General features: G+C 40.7%; 1 protein-coding gene across 7 annotated transcripts in view; it reads right to left on the bottom strand.

Moving 5' to 3' along the window:
• sdk1b (sidekick cell adhesion molecule 1b) overlaps positions 1–14058 on the bottom strand; it is a 169910-nt gene that overhangs the window by 81289 nt on the left and 74563 nt on the right. For 6 of the 7 annotated variants that reach the window (XM_049721155.1, XM_049721160.1, XM_049721157.1 and 3 more), the window contains 3 exons: positions 6197–6353; positions 3260–3366; positions 3030–3177 (listed from right to left, as the gene is read on the bottom strand). In XM_049721155.1, the coding sequence (XP_049577112.1) occupies positions 3030–3177; positions 3260–3366; positions 6197–6353 (412 nt within the window). Of the gene's footprint in view, positions 1–3029; positions 3178–3259; positions 3367–4222; positions 4294–6196; positions 6354–14058 lie in introns of those variants that run through there. The other variant, XM_068650668.1, reaches the window with a different exon arrangement.

The raw sequence follows: 14058 nt of genomic DNA, 5'->3' as shown, positions 1-14058 counted from the left end.
TCGCTCCTCGCTGCCCAGGGCTGCGGGGGTCACCGCTAAAATATACATCGGCGGTATCGAAATTATTTTGAGCTCGGACAGCTGTGACTAAAGATTGTGAGGTATAAATGTTTTTTTACGATACTGCATGTTAATATTTTATATCAAATAGTTGAAACACATTTTCCCATCCAATTGTTGGATGTTGTTAGCCGCCTGCTGGACGCAGAAGAATCGACTGACTCAAAACGATATCTCCAGCGAAAATAGCAAGTGTCAAAGGAGAATGCTACTTCAGATGAACAACACAACTGAGCAACTGTGATGTCATTTTTAGTCGACAACAAGTGACAAAATGGCCGCCCCGAGACTGGCTGGATTTTGATACGCAATTCATAGTTACGATTACTTCTACAGACATGAGCCTCTAGTTCAAGTTTATTTCCAAGATTGAATATTTTATATTCAACATATTAAAATATTTGTAATTTTTTTTGTTTTGTTTTTTAGTGTTTGTCCTTTCTTTGCTATTAGCCAGTTTTGTTGTTCTGTTATCATTATCTGCTTTTTGTTCGTGTACTCGGTGTTCTCATACAAGCGTGAATGATAATAAGTTAATTAAGTTAATTTCTTTTGTATCTTTCTCCCTACTCGAAGAAGGCGTGGGAGTACCTGCATGTGCGTGCACGTGCAAGAACACGAGGTTTTGAGGGCAGACGCCTGGACATAAAGTGCAAGCTGTGCGCGAGGGCTGAAAAGACAGCGAGATGGAGCGCATCACGGATCAATAAACATCATAAACGACATCATCACCTTGGCCACCGCCAAGATAGCCAACCGCCAGGCGCCATCTGGCCTCGTCTCGCCGGACCGCGGGATCGGCCAGCGTCACCTCACCCACACACACACGTCGTCGGCAAGCTCGCAATCTACGCACGGCTGCTCGCTGAGATCTTTCCAGCCAGGTATATGTAATTGAGATAACTCTTTGGAGACAGATTGTGTGCGTCTTGACCGAGGAACAGACGTTTACGGCTTCTCCGACAGTAGATCCTCCGATGCTGTAATGACCGTAAAAGAGACGGAGAATGCAAGTGCAGCGAAGGAACGTGGCGGTATAAAGAATAATTTGGAGGCAGGGAAAAAAAAATGAGATGCAGAGGGGTTGGGTGGTGGTGGGGGGGGGACGCGTCTTGTCGAGACAAGAGGGGAGCTGTGAAGAAAGGTGCAAATTAGTCTTATGAAGGTTCAAAGGAAGTGCCACGCTCGAGTCTTCAAACAGCGTTTGTGAACGTGTGTGAGTGTATGTGTGGGCGGCAAGCCAATCAGGGAAATTTCATTTCAAGATGAAGAAATAAAGGTTTCTGTCCGGATTATTCGATGCTTGAAAAGGCGGCGGGGATAGAGTGTCTTGGAAGAAAAATGAGATTCTGACATATGTGTCAAACTAATCAAATGGCAGAAATGTTGCCAACATCGCACGGCAGGAGTTGATTTCACACAACCGCATGCAAACAACAGTTGGATGATGGAGAAGATCTTCTTCATTGATTGATTGCTCAACCAATAAATAAATTGTCCACAACATGCGGATTAGCGATTAGCCTGTCTGCTGAACAAAAGGAGTCCAAGGGTTGACCCTTGCGGGACACCGCACGGCAAGGCCTGAGCAGTTCCCGCGTCCTGCAGATCTTACCTTAAGCTACCCTTATTGGCAAGAACAATGGCGGCAAGAAAAGAAAAACTACCATGGAATCAATCGAGGTTTCTAATTGCCTTTCCTTGCTATCTTGTCCGTCATTTGCTCAACAGGAGGTAAAATTGATTTGCAATCGTTACAGCTTTCTAACCCTACAGGTTGATATTTTAAAATAATAGTTACTTGGAGCTACAATGTGATGATTATGTTTTTTTTTGGCAAGGTGTTTGACCAGTTTTCACACTGTTCTTCAGATGATATTGTCAAGGACACAGGTTATGGGGGAATGGGATGCATTTCGCTCTCTCTATTAAGTACAAAGTGCTTCAGAGGCAACATGAGCAGCATTAACTGTAGCGTCCTATTTCCAGGGCTGCTGGCAAGCTTTTTTTTTTTTTAAAGAAAAATACACATTTCATATTGCACCAAATGTTATTCCAGCGAGAGACGCTTTTCAGAAATGAATAACTGAAGGAAAGGCTGTATCTAATTTACACTAGACGGACATCTAACTGTCCATTACGCGATGCAATAATGGGCGAAAATATGGAGACGCTCCAACATTTGGCTTGCATTCCTCTAGGAACGCTTTCAGTGGAGATTCTGTGACGTCAACCCTCTATGCGAAGGATAGGAGGTGTTGGATGGCTTACAAGATCTTCCAAACCTCATACAAGCATTACCGATTTTCGGTAAATGTTGAATTAATATATTGTGCCTTGTAAAAATTAAACCGTGTGGAATTTTGACACAGACAAACTGAACAAAACGTCGCAAGGACTTTAGTGAAAGTTTCGTCCTCTATTTGGGATTTATTCAGTAATCAATACATATTCAAATCGAATCTCTTTACGAAAGCTATTGATGCAAGAGCACGTTTCTTTTCATCAACGCTAAAAGTTAAACCTAATGAACAGAACATCATATTATAATTGAAATAATAATTGTTCTTTTATAACGCTAGGTAAAATATCTTCCCTTGGATCGGTTGAAATGATAAAAATGAGTTTATTCCTTAATGACCCCGTTGAGCATTTGGGAAGTGCCATTAGAGGAGTGAAAAAGCAGCAGACTGACCATTTACGTGCACAGAGAGGCCACAGACAATCTCATTCCATAGCACGCCCGGGAGCAGTTAGTGCTCTTAATGGTTAGTTATGCTGGCAGGCCACACACATCTTCGCATATTTCACCCAACAAAATATTCCAATTGCACATTTGTATCATTTCGGCCAACACATGAATCTGTTGATCTTCACTGTGGGTGGAAAAGTGTCAAAAATGTCAACAGACTCACCTGCTTCAAGTGAAAATCCACAACATATGCTTAAAACAAATTTATTTTACTCACATTCGGTGGTTGGGAATAATCTTGTGTCCATCTTTGTACCAAGTTGCCAAGGGCTGAGGGAAGGACGCCAAGGGAGGCGGGCTGAGGACGGCGGCCTGGCCTTGGCTCACCGTCGTTCTCTGCTCTTGGCCTGAGAACCTCCCCATAACTAGAGGAAACAGGAGTTTGTGTGACACACCAAACCACCGATACTCTTTCTCGAACTCGCAAATGATTTTTTTTCTACTCACAGGCCACTTGCACCTCTGTTCTTCCGTGTATGATGGCGCCCATCCTGTTCCTCACAGTGCATTGATACAATCCGGCGTCTGTCCTCTGCAGCGACGGCACAAATAACCTACAGATGACAAATCAGATTTAAAAAATTGTGGAATGACCTTCCATATCATGTGATTCCCCACTTATCGATTTTCCACTTATACAAATAACAATCTCTATAAAAATATCTACAGATGAATAACAAAATAAATAAATGAAATAAAGTAAATATTATACAATAATCCCTAGTACAGTCATCCTCTCATCTGTGCGTTTTTTGTGTGTCAATAAATGTATATGAAACCATTTAAGTGCATATTCTATTATTGGAACATTAAACAACTACAAAACACTTGAATTCTTGAATCTTGAATTAAATTGTTTCAAACATGTAAATACTTCATTAAAAGTATAAATAACATACAAAGAACTTTGCATAACGCTTGAAAATATAAAGTTTAAACGTGTGTGCGTGTAATATGTTCGCAAGAAGTACCGGTCAGGCTACCGAGTTAGCGGAAAGACGCTAATTCGCGATCTTGCTAACGCGCAAAAACTATTGTGTTTCAATAAATATAAATGAAACCATTTAAGTGCATATTCTATTATTAGAACATTAAATAATTGTTTCAAACAAGTAAATACTACATTAAAAGTATAAATAACATACAGAGAACTTTGTATAACTATTGAAAATATAAATTTTATACGTGTGCGCGTGTAACATGTTAGCAAGAAGTACTGGGCAGGCTAACGAGTTAGCGGGAAAGATGTTCATTCACGATCGGGCTAACACGCGAAAACATACCTCTAAACGAATGTAAACGAACATTTGGAGCAATACCACATTGTCCTAAAGGTTAGACACATATTAATTATATTATATTATTAATATATTATATTATTATTTTTTTTTTGTTAGGAGACCCACTTACATCATCAATGACTCTTGTAGCACTGTAATCGACATATGTACACGAACGTAAAACAGGAAGTGGTACGGCCTGAAAACGGCCTTCAAAATAAAGCACTGCTGAATAACATAAATAACATGTTATAACAAGCTGTAAATCTGTTTTAGAACAACTTTTATTATTATATTTTTTAAAACAAGGTACAAGTGTACATACTGTAAATATGTTTTTAGTTTTTTTTTATAAAAAGGTACAAGTGTGTGGGCAATCCTTGCCTTCTGCTGGCATGTGGGTAAGTTTCGTGCCATAATTCTTCAATTTAGAAGTTTTATTTTGACTTTTAAATTATTTTTTTTTATTTTAGAAAAAAATATCCACGATGTAGTGAGCGCGGGATTACTGCAGTGAGTTTTATGAGTTCCTCATAAAGAAAACATGTTTCCATTGTCATTCTGAAAATTATTTTTTTCTGGGCACTCAGCACCTGCATGTTTATTTCACTGTACCCATGTTTTGTTTTTCGTCTTTTTTTTCCTGAGAGGTTATTAATGTATTAATGGGTTTTAAATGGACAAGGATTCCCTAATGGCAATCTTGGCGTAGGAACTAGGTTGCTCCCACAATGGACAAACTCTCTAATGCAAATACACACACACACACACACACACATACGCACACAAAACTGGACATCGCTTAGGGGCTCATTATGAATAATAGGCCAGCCAAGTACTTAACTCGCAGGCTGTCAGTGTATGATGCCAACTTGTGCCAACAACACACATAGTGTCCAATGTGCATTGTTTGCACGCCGGCGTCATTTTTGAAAGGCTCGTATAATTCCGTTTAATCAAGAATAGCACATAGCGTAATGTAACATGGTAGCGCTCCCTTTCTGGCTGTCATTACATTTTATTAGACCGATACGGTGGCGGCGGCGGTGGCGGCAGGGCTGTCACTGCAGTTTTTAAGCACCCGGCAAGTTTAGCTGGGAGATATCTCACTGGACTCAAAGTTCAGTGTTGACAGTTGCCAATCAATACAATCATTTTGGTGACACAGTCGCTGCTTGGCTTGCAGGGCTCAATTCTCTGGATGATTTAGGACGGGTTCAATCAGCTTTTACTCGCGGAGGCGGCTTGCAATCGACCTGGCTGCCCTTGTTGCCGGGTGGGCTCAACGATGATTCAACAAGCACAATTTTAGAAAAGAGCAAAGTGAAGATTGGGAATAATTTTTCTTTTTTTTTTTTAATTCAGTCTTTAATAAAGACAAGAAAGAGGAAGAAAACAATATTACCGTGTCTAATAAAACAGAATTGAACTTAAAAAACATCGGGAAATATTAAAAACTTTTGTATTATTATTTTTTTAAGTGTTATTAAAGGTTTAGTGTGAAAATTGACCACTTAAATATTTTCTTGCCCGGGAATATTTTAAATTGCACAATTTCAAACAACAATGACAATTTAATATTGATCATTCTGAATAGAAATTCTGAAGATGTTGGATTTAGCTGTCTTTGAACAACCGGAGGTAAAACGCACTCGTAAAAAAAAAAAAAGAAAAAAAAATCCTGCAGCTTTTCCGTCCTCTCTGGTGTTTGTCCTCACATCAGACGTTATAAATTTTGACAGCAGCGCAAATACGACACACACAGCGCCCTGCCAATCTGCCGTGTTGCCGACCTCATCAAACTACAGCTGCCGAAATGTTGAGAGCGGTCCAACGCGTTACACAACACCTCCTGCTTCCTCACCCGAGTAGATCGGCTCTCCCAAGTTTATCGCTATTTTAAACGATCACAAAAAAGTACTTGATTCTGTCAGCTTTGGCTCTCACTACACAAAACACAGGACAAGGAGAAAGACAGAACGGTGTATTTCTAAATGTTGGGCTGCAATTATGAGACCTTTTTGGTATTTGATATAAACTGACAGAAACGTTTTGGACCTCATTAGCCCGACGAGAGCGAGGCGGCCAGTTGGCGGCAGCTGACCTGTACTGCGGCGTCCAGTCGGTGATGTTGCTGCTGTTGAGAGACCAGCGGTACTGCAGCGGCCAACTGCCTCCAGCCAAGCAGGTCAGCACCAGTCTGTTTCCCTCCAGCACCACTTGTTGCTCCAGGCCGACCCCTCGAAGGTAGGGCGCCACCTCTGACGGGCACAAAGAAAAGTAATATTTGGATTAGGGCAAAGTTGAACCTGCTACGGAAAGCCATGAGGCCGCAGGTGCATATTAGTCAACAGCACATGAAGGTGCAAAATCACAGGCTTCATCCAAAGTGTGACAAACTGTCACTTGCGATTCCAATAAATGTATAAATTCCCGCAATGGGCAGACATAAACATAAAATGATTCACTCTGGAGCGTCTAACTGTCCAAAATGATATAATTTTTTTGGTTGACTGCAACTTGGGCTGAAATGGACGACAGATTTTTTTGACACGGAAACATTTCAAGCATTTATTTTAGACAAAAAGACAAAAACAAAGTCTAGGGGGGGAAAAGGTATCAAACTTGTGCAATTAATGGAAATTCAATTACAATTATTACACTCCACGATTATTTACAATCATTTACAATTATGCCAAATTGGCATAATTGTAAAAAAAACTTGATTATTAATATCCTTTAATATCTAATACACAATGTTTGTTGATACAGTACTTTTGCATTGCTAGAAAAATGTTTGGTCCATTAACTTACATTATCATGTTTCAAAAAAATGCATCTTAATATTTTTTTTTTACATGTTCTTGTTTTGTGCCAAAAAATAAACAATCGCTTGATTTGACTAGTAATCGTGATTTCAATTTTTACCGTAATTCATATTTTTTCTAATATCAGCCCTCCTACCTCCTGATCAAAATAATTGCCATCATCTCAAGTTCCTTTTTGATCACCACCCGAGTTGATCTTTTTCCCAGCAGTGAGTAATTTGATACAGCAGGTGCTTTTAAGGTCAAAAGTGTTTCACTCTAAAGTCTCCTTCCTCATTCTAAGCAGCCCTCTCATTCAGCGTCCATCGCATTCGCTCCCACACTCCTTTTCCCAGTGGAGATCCCGGGGCCACATTTCCCTCCCTTCTCTCCATCTCGAGTTGCTCCTCTACTTTGGATTGATAGCTGCCTTCGCTATGCTCACGGGGGAAATGTTCCATCTACGCTTGATTTATACGTGAGCCAGTGTGTGCTCGGCAAGGATGCAACCTTAACGGTTTATCATACCCGGTGACTCGTCTAAGAAAGGCAGGCACGCTTGCAAAAAATAAAAATAGAAGCATGTGGATGTTTTTGAAGTGCCCCAGCGATTTCACTTATCTGCACTTTCTTTCTAGCGCGCTTCACTCCTCGTGGCCCTTTAATCCTACCTTGCGCTTTAAAGCCAAGTCCATTAGGAATGACAGATGGAGACGGTGAACGCTAGCAAGCATCTGAGAGGAGCAAGGTCAGCTAACGGCTGTCTTTGTCGCCCGATGTCAACAAACGTCTCTCCGCCATTATGCCTAAAGCAGCTAGTCCAAACCACGGAAAATCAGGGTCGCTCCCGTTGCCAAATGTGCTGAGATTCGAGGTCGGGTTTTTTTATATTGTGTGTTGACTAACAGGAGAGTCAAGAAGGTAGAACTCACGTGGCGTTAATGAATTTGAGTGGGAGAGGTCACCCTTGGAGGCAGCCGCCCTCGAAAAATCACTTCATCTACACCCCTGTTGGAGAACCGACCTGACGGAATTGATTGTCGCCTACGATGAATACTGATTGGCTGCACACGCTTTTTCTGCAAAATACCTAAATCAGTCTTTTTATGACATGTAATTTGACTTTTAATAAGCAGTAGCAATTTGTTTGGCTAAGCACTTTTCTCCCCCGCCGCAGAAGACTTTTTGATTATTGGGTGCAAATGAGTTCTAGTCCATTTTGATCTAATAAATCTGCCTGCACTTGTTTTAACAGTCATTTACAACACGCAATTAGAGCGACGCGGCGGTCTGGGAAGGGAGGAGTTCAAATTTTTGCGTGTTAACAGCACGCCGAAAGAAATAGGAGGGGGGAAGGCAATTAATGAGACGATGCAAGGTGAAAGGGGGCTGATGATGATGGATTCGGTCATGGTTAGATGAAGACCAAAGCGAATATTAGAACCAATGCTGTTCATGCTACCTTTAATTACTCAAAGGCGAGACTCCACTGGTGAAGTGGATCATGCCCGTGTCAAAATCAGATACACTTCATCAATAGCAAAGTGATAAATACATTTAAGTGTTAATCAACAAGTTTCATTAACCTGGAAGGAGGATGAGAAGCTCGATTCCTGGGTGGTCAAAATGTTTCCTCAGCTTGCGGCTAGGAGTCACATCCTATTATCTATTCCAACAATTCCGAAATTGCAGGTAGTGGTCGCACTATTATTATTATTAAATCACTAACAATAACAGCGGCTGTTTTAAAAGAGCAGAGCGAGAGATTTCACGAGATCCATCGGCGCCGGCTTCTATCACGCTCTCCATAAGCTTTGACTGATAGCTATCAGATCAGAGTCGACGGGTGACTGACTGATCCCGACTCTCTGATCGACAGATGTCAGAACAGGCCACAAGTTAGCGAAGACGCCGCACCAAAAAAAAATAAAACGCAAGCGGGTGTCGTCGGGCGGAATAGTCACATTTTTGACTACTCCGTTGCTTTCAGATACGAGTTGGATTTGTGTTGTCTAAACTTGTGACTCAAATCATTCAATTCAACTCAAAGAAAGTTCTGGATCTCTGGAGTTGACTTTGGTTTCTTGTTTTCCCTGTGTTCTTGTCTCATTTTTCGTTAGCCTGGTTCCTTGCGTCAACCAATCAGCTCCCTCCAGCTACTCCTCGCTGTCTGGTCAATTTACATCTACGTATGGCTTGAGGAATTGACCAGTTTAATCATGTTATTATTTAAGTTAAGCAATGCTGAATTTGTGACCTAAAATAATTTAGTATTTGAAAAATTCTTTGCATTTAACAATACACTAATAGTGCATATGTGAGCGAGAGAGAGAGAGAAAGAGAGAGAGAGAAGCAATCAAATGGAAGAGACTGTGCTCAGTGACATTTGTAAGAGGTGGGCCACACTGCAGGGCACATCTGCTAGAGGACACACAAATGCTACATGATACTGTCGGCTCTGATCGCCTGACGAGCTCACATCAGACGAGAGCCGACAGTCGGGGCCGCCGTCTTGTCTCGTTTTTTTTTTTTTTATGCAGAGGACGCGAACACAAATTGTGTAATTGGACTGTAAAAGAGACTGACCAATTGGTAAACTGAGTATGCATTATTTATGAGAATATGTTTTCTCTTTAGAGTATTTAATCATTTTTAATTGCTGAAATTGACAGTCAAGTGTCATTTCATTAGGTCTGCTTGTATGATGCGCCCAACACTCTAATTATCCTTTCCCATACGCTTATTGACACTTTCTAGGTGGGCTTGATCTATCAAATATTTGCAGATATTGCAAGGTATTTTTATGATACCAATGCAAAGTATGCATGTGAGGTGCAGGTATTATTTTCGGGGTTGCCATCAACTCGTTTTAGGGCGGAGTTAGCTGGCTGTTAAGTGGCTAGCCTGTTAGCTAGTCTGTGTTTTTTTCTAAGCATGAATGTAAGATTGATTTTAATTATTTTTACGTTTCAGATACAATTTCTATAGTTTTGAAATATTTTTATTTGTTTTATTAATTAAATAAAATTGTTAAATATTTTTTCTAATTTGTATTTTTATTTATTTATTGATACAATTTCTATAGTTTTGAAATATTTTTATTTGTTTTATTAATCAAATAAAATTGTTAAATATTTTTTTTCTAATTTGTATTTTTATTTATTTATTTATTTTATGGATATTTTATGGATATTTTATTTATTTTATTTTATGGAGCTCCTGTACTGGATCTCCTGTACTGGATCTCGTTACAATGGTGAAAAGTACCTAACGTTTATCTAATGTTGTGGCTGATGCAAAAAAATAAAAAATAAAAACCTCAGAGTCTCAAATACCTTGTCATTTAGTCTGGCGTCTGTTCTTTTGGAAGAGAGTGAAATAAATAGCTCCCACTGCAACCAAAGACTCCACAGAGGAAACTTGTGCACAGTACACAAGTGACTGTGAAAATATTTCCACACGTTGGAGTGACACACACTAATGAATTCTCAGTTTTACTCACTCTGCTTGATCTTCCCCAATGCCCACATACACCCCAACACTCTCCATGTCCTCATTAAAACATGTTATATTGGGAACAAGTGGATGGCGTGTGCCGATCTAATTGTGTTGAGTGGGTGGGGTCAATAGCAGCTCGCTCCCGGGGGCGGCGTCCTTGTCGGACACAATCATCACACAACCTCAACGCTATCGCCCTGGGCTCCGCACACGCTAACCCAGATCTGGGTCCGACTCCGATCTCCACGCCATTCAACATTTACACACGGAAGAAAAAAAGAGAAAGCCATGTCTAACCTTGAGGTTGGTCGGGCAGTCTGAGTCGAGTGTATTTTTGGCCTCGCTCTGGCTATTGTTTAATTATCCTTATCTTGTCTCACCTCTTTGGAGGATCATTTCAAGCCAGCTCACTTCATCCCCCCATTTTGTTCTATTTTCTTTTTTCCCCCGCCCTCACTAAAGTACCCCATCCATCCATCCCGTTCGCTCCCTCTCTTGTGTGTATTTCGGCACCAATCATATCGCCCCTCTGACAGCTGCCACTGGCCTGACCTTGCACATTGTTGCCCGCCTGCTTGTGAAGTGATTGACGAATTGTATCCTCTCATTCATTATTGAAGGTGGAGATCGCAAGAGCGGCGCCAAGGGGTATCGCCGTTACAGCCCAGCAGAGCAGACGGCGATAAAGTGCTTGGGTGGAGGGGAGGTCATCCGAACAAACAAGAAGTAGTACGGGAGGGGAGAGAAAGCAATGGATGCTCTTGGAGAACTGGATGGGATAGAGTCGAGACAAGTTATGAAAGATAAAAGACTGCTGAAAACTGAATAATACAATTTTATGGAAGGTTGTTGCTTTTCATAATGCTTAGGCCAGCGGAGAAGGCCCTGAAGGCCCTCGGTGCACGCTGGAGTCTTATGTGATTGTTTGAGAGAGGTCATCATCGTAGCACATTTCACCCATGTGGGTGTTCTGCACAGAAAGGCAAAATATTCATGCCAAATAGTTTCGTGCCATGGTAGTGGATCTCAATGAAATGAGAATAGGCATGGCTGGAATTGCCTGTGGCCTTTTAATAATTGTGAGGAAATAACCGAGACATGGCTTTATGCTACAGTGCAACATTATAAGCCTTAAAGGGGAACTCAACCTAAAAAATATATATATATATATTCTGTGTTGAAAGACAGCTTTAGAAAACTGCTGAGCTGTGATTGGTTGTGACCTGAGATCTGGCAATGTGATGTCATTTTCGATCAAGGGTCAAAATGGCCGCCCCCATGATGGATAAAAAAAGGTGAATATTTGGGCTTAACTCATATTACATATTTATCAGAATGTTGTGTTTAGACTAGTGGGAGCACTAATGAAAAAATGACAAAAAAAAGAAAAAAAAAGTTAAAATGAGCAAAAATTCTTACTTTGATGGTCCCTCAAAGAAACAAAAATAGAAAAAAGATCATTAAGAGCAAATTTTATATTATGAAAGAGAGAAATGGGAGGAGGTAATGTATATAAGAACATTTTAAAACTCATAATTAAAATAAGTAAAAAAAAAAGCTCAGTGTATTTGAGCTCGGCAGTCATACTAGTTTAGTTTGTGCAAAAAAAAAAAAAAAATTGTGCAGTGGCTTGCAGCTGTATTGCACAGCGTAAACATTATAGACGTAAAAAAAAAAAAAAAAAAATCGCACGGTGTGGTTGACAGATTGTGATGTCATTCGTTCAGAGGTCTGATGGCATGTGGGTAGAAGCCGTTTTTTTTTTTGGGCTGTCATCTCTAGTAGCGTCTGCCAAGTAGGAGAGGTAGCGTGTGTTTTGGATGTGTGCGTTTTCGGATAACATTCGGTGCTCTATTTGCGTCACAACACTTATATATGAACGAGGATTCAGGAGATTTGCTGTACAGCTTTTACGCATTCCTCACGTGGGACGTTTTTTTAACACTCAGTCCTTCAAACTGCAACATATTCAAAAACTTCAAGCATCTCTTTTTATTGGCCGTGACAGTTTGACAACGCACCGTTTTTCAGTCACCCAACGATACAAACAGCGATGAGTAATATCGGCTCAGGTTCCTACAAAATCCAATAGCGAGGCTCCGGTGTCCATCATCCATTTTGAATGTTAGTAGTCCGCAACGGCCATTATTTTATGTCTATTTTCAGACGTTTATCGTGTCGCTCCTCATCGGTCTCCATTACCCATTGCCTTGTGTTTATCTCAGTTCCATCTCGAGCATAGGATAGCATTGATTTTTTTTTTTTTTTCCTGAGCTGGCCCACTCGCTCGCTTCTCTTTTCAAAACACACTGTGTATGTTACAACCTCGGGCATTGCTATTTACCTGTTAGCTACAGTACGTGGGCAGGAGAGTAAGAGAAGTGTTTTAAGCTTCACTTCTACGACCTGCTTCTTCCATTTGCGTACTTTTCTGCCATTTTTGATGCCGTCTGGTACGGAAAAAAAAACTGATAAGAATCCAAAAGCACGTCCTTGTAATCAATTCGAATGTTAAGTTGCTGTAGTTTGAAAAAAATAGATCAAAAATAACTCAACGTACAGTTTTCTCGTTCGAAGTCCTGAAAGAAAGATGTCCTTCCGAAAGAAAGAACGACTTTGCGATTTTCTCATCCGCATTTACACACAAAAGGTATCGACGTACGAAGGTCAACCTCGATTCCGGCGCGGTTGTTTCGAGTAACAGCCAACAACTGCTAATGACGAGGAACACGCGCAGAGAGACGCTCATTATTTGCTAGCTCATTGGATTTTTTTTTTTCACAAAAAGCAGTTAGGCATTTCTATTTTGAGGTGGATTTTATTTTGCATGTATGCAAATGGAACTTGTGAGGGGTATTTTTTTTTTTTAAGTGATAGCTACTCGGAATATCTTTAATCAGTTTGCTGTCACCGCTACACTTTGAGATAAACCGGAGTTGTGTTTGTTTGCAGGTGCACTTGAACTCTCGCAGACACCGAGAAGTCATTAACAGCACTCGGCTGTCCCAGTTTAACAAGCAGGAGACGGGGCTACGTTACTTTCCGCCATTTTCATTTCTCTTATCGTGTGAGAAAACTTTCTTCTGTTTTTGCTCTCGGGATATTTGGTAAGATATAGACTGTATAATTAATGGCATTTCCGTAACATATTTACGTACAAGTGTTCTTTGTTCAACTTTATAGCGAGAGAGAGAGAGAGAGAGAGAGAGAGAGAGAGAGAGAGAGAGAGAGAGAGAGAGAGAGAGAGAGAGAGAGACTTCAAAGACGGTATAGAATTCAAAGTTCAGAGTTTCATCTCCTCACTTCTTGCAATTTGTAAGTCAATGTGGTGAGTGGATGCGTGCAGTGTATCAAACACTTGACAGGCTGTGAAACCTTTGAATTGAAAGATAAGGTACTGAGAGCACAGACTGACCAAGGCATCAGTCACTGATTGATTATTCGCTATGTCTGCGATGGCGCCGACGTTGGTTGGTCGGTCGGATGGTGGAAACTTACACGGTTTTGGATTTTCAACAAACTTTTTTGGGTCTGGCATGGAGCCGATTTTTATTTTACGTGTGTGCACCACTGCCCAATCGTGCACCGTGATGATGACCCTTTTCCATTAGCAGGTACGAGTCAAGTGAAGGTTGGTCGGGATTTGCTAAAACATTATGCG

This window comes from Syngnathus scovelli, chromosome 5, assembly GCF_024217435.2.
Source record: "Syngnathus scovelli strain Florida chromosome 5, RoL_Ssco_1.2, whole genome shotgun sequence".
In the NCBI taxonomy this organism is placed as follows: Eukaryota; Metazoa; Chordata; class Actinopteri; order Syngnathiformes; family Syngnathidae; genus Syngnathus; species Syngnathus scovelli.
The sequence above is the reverse complement of the archived record's forward strand: the minus strand, read 5'-3'. Positions and strand labels throughout refer to the sequence as shown.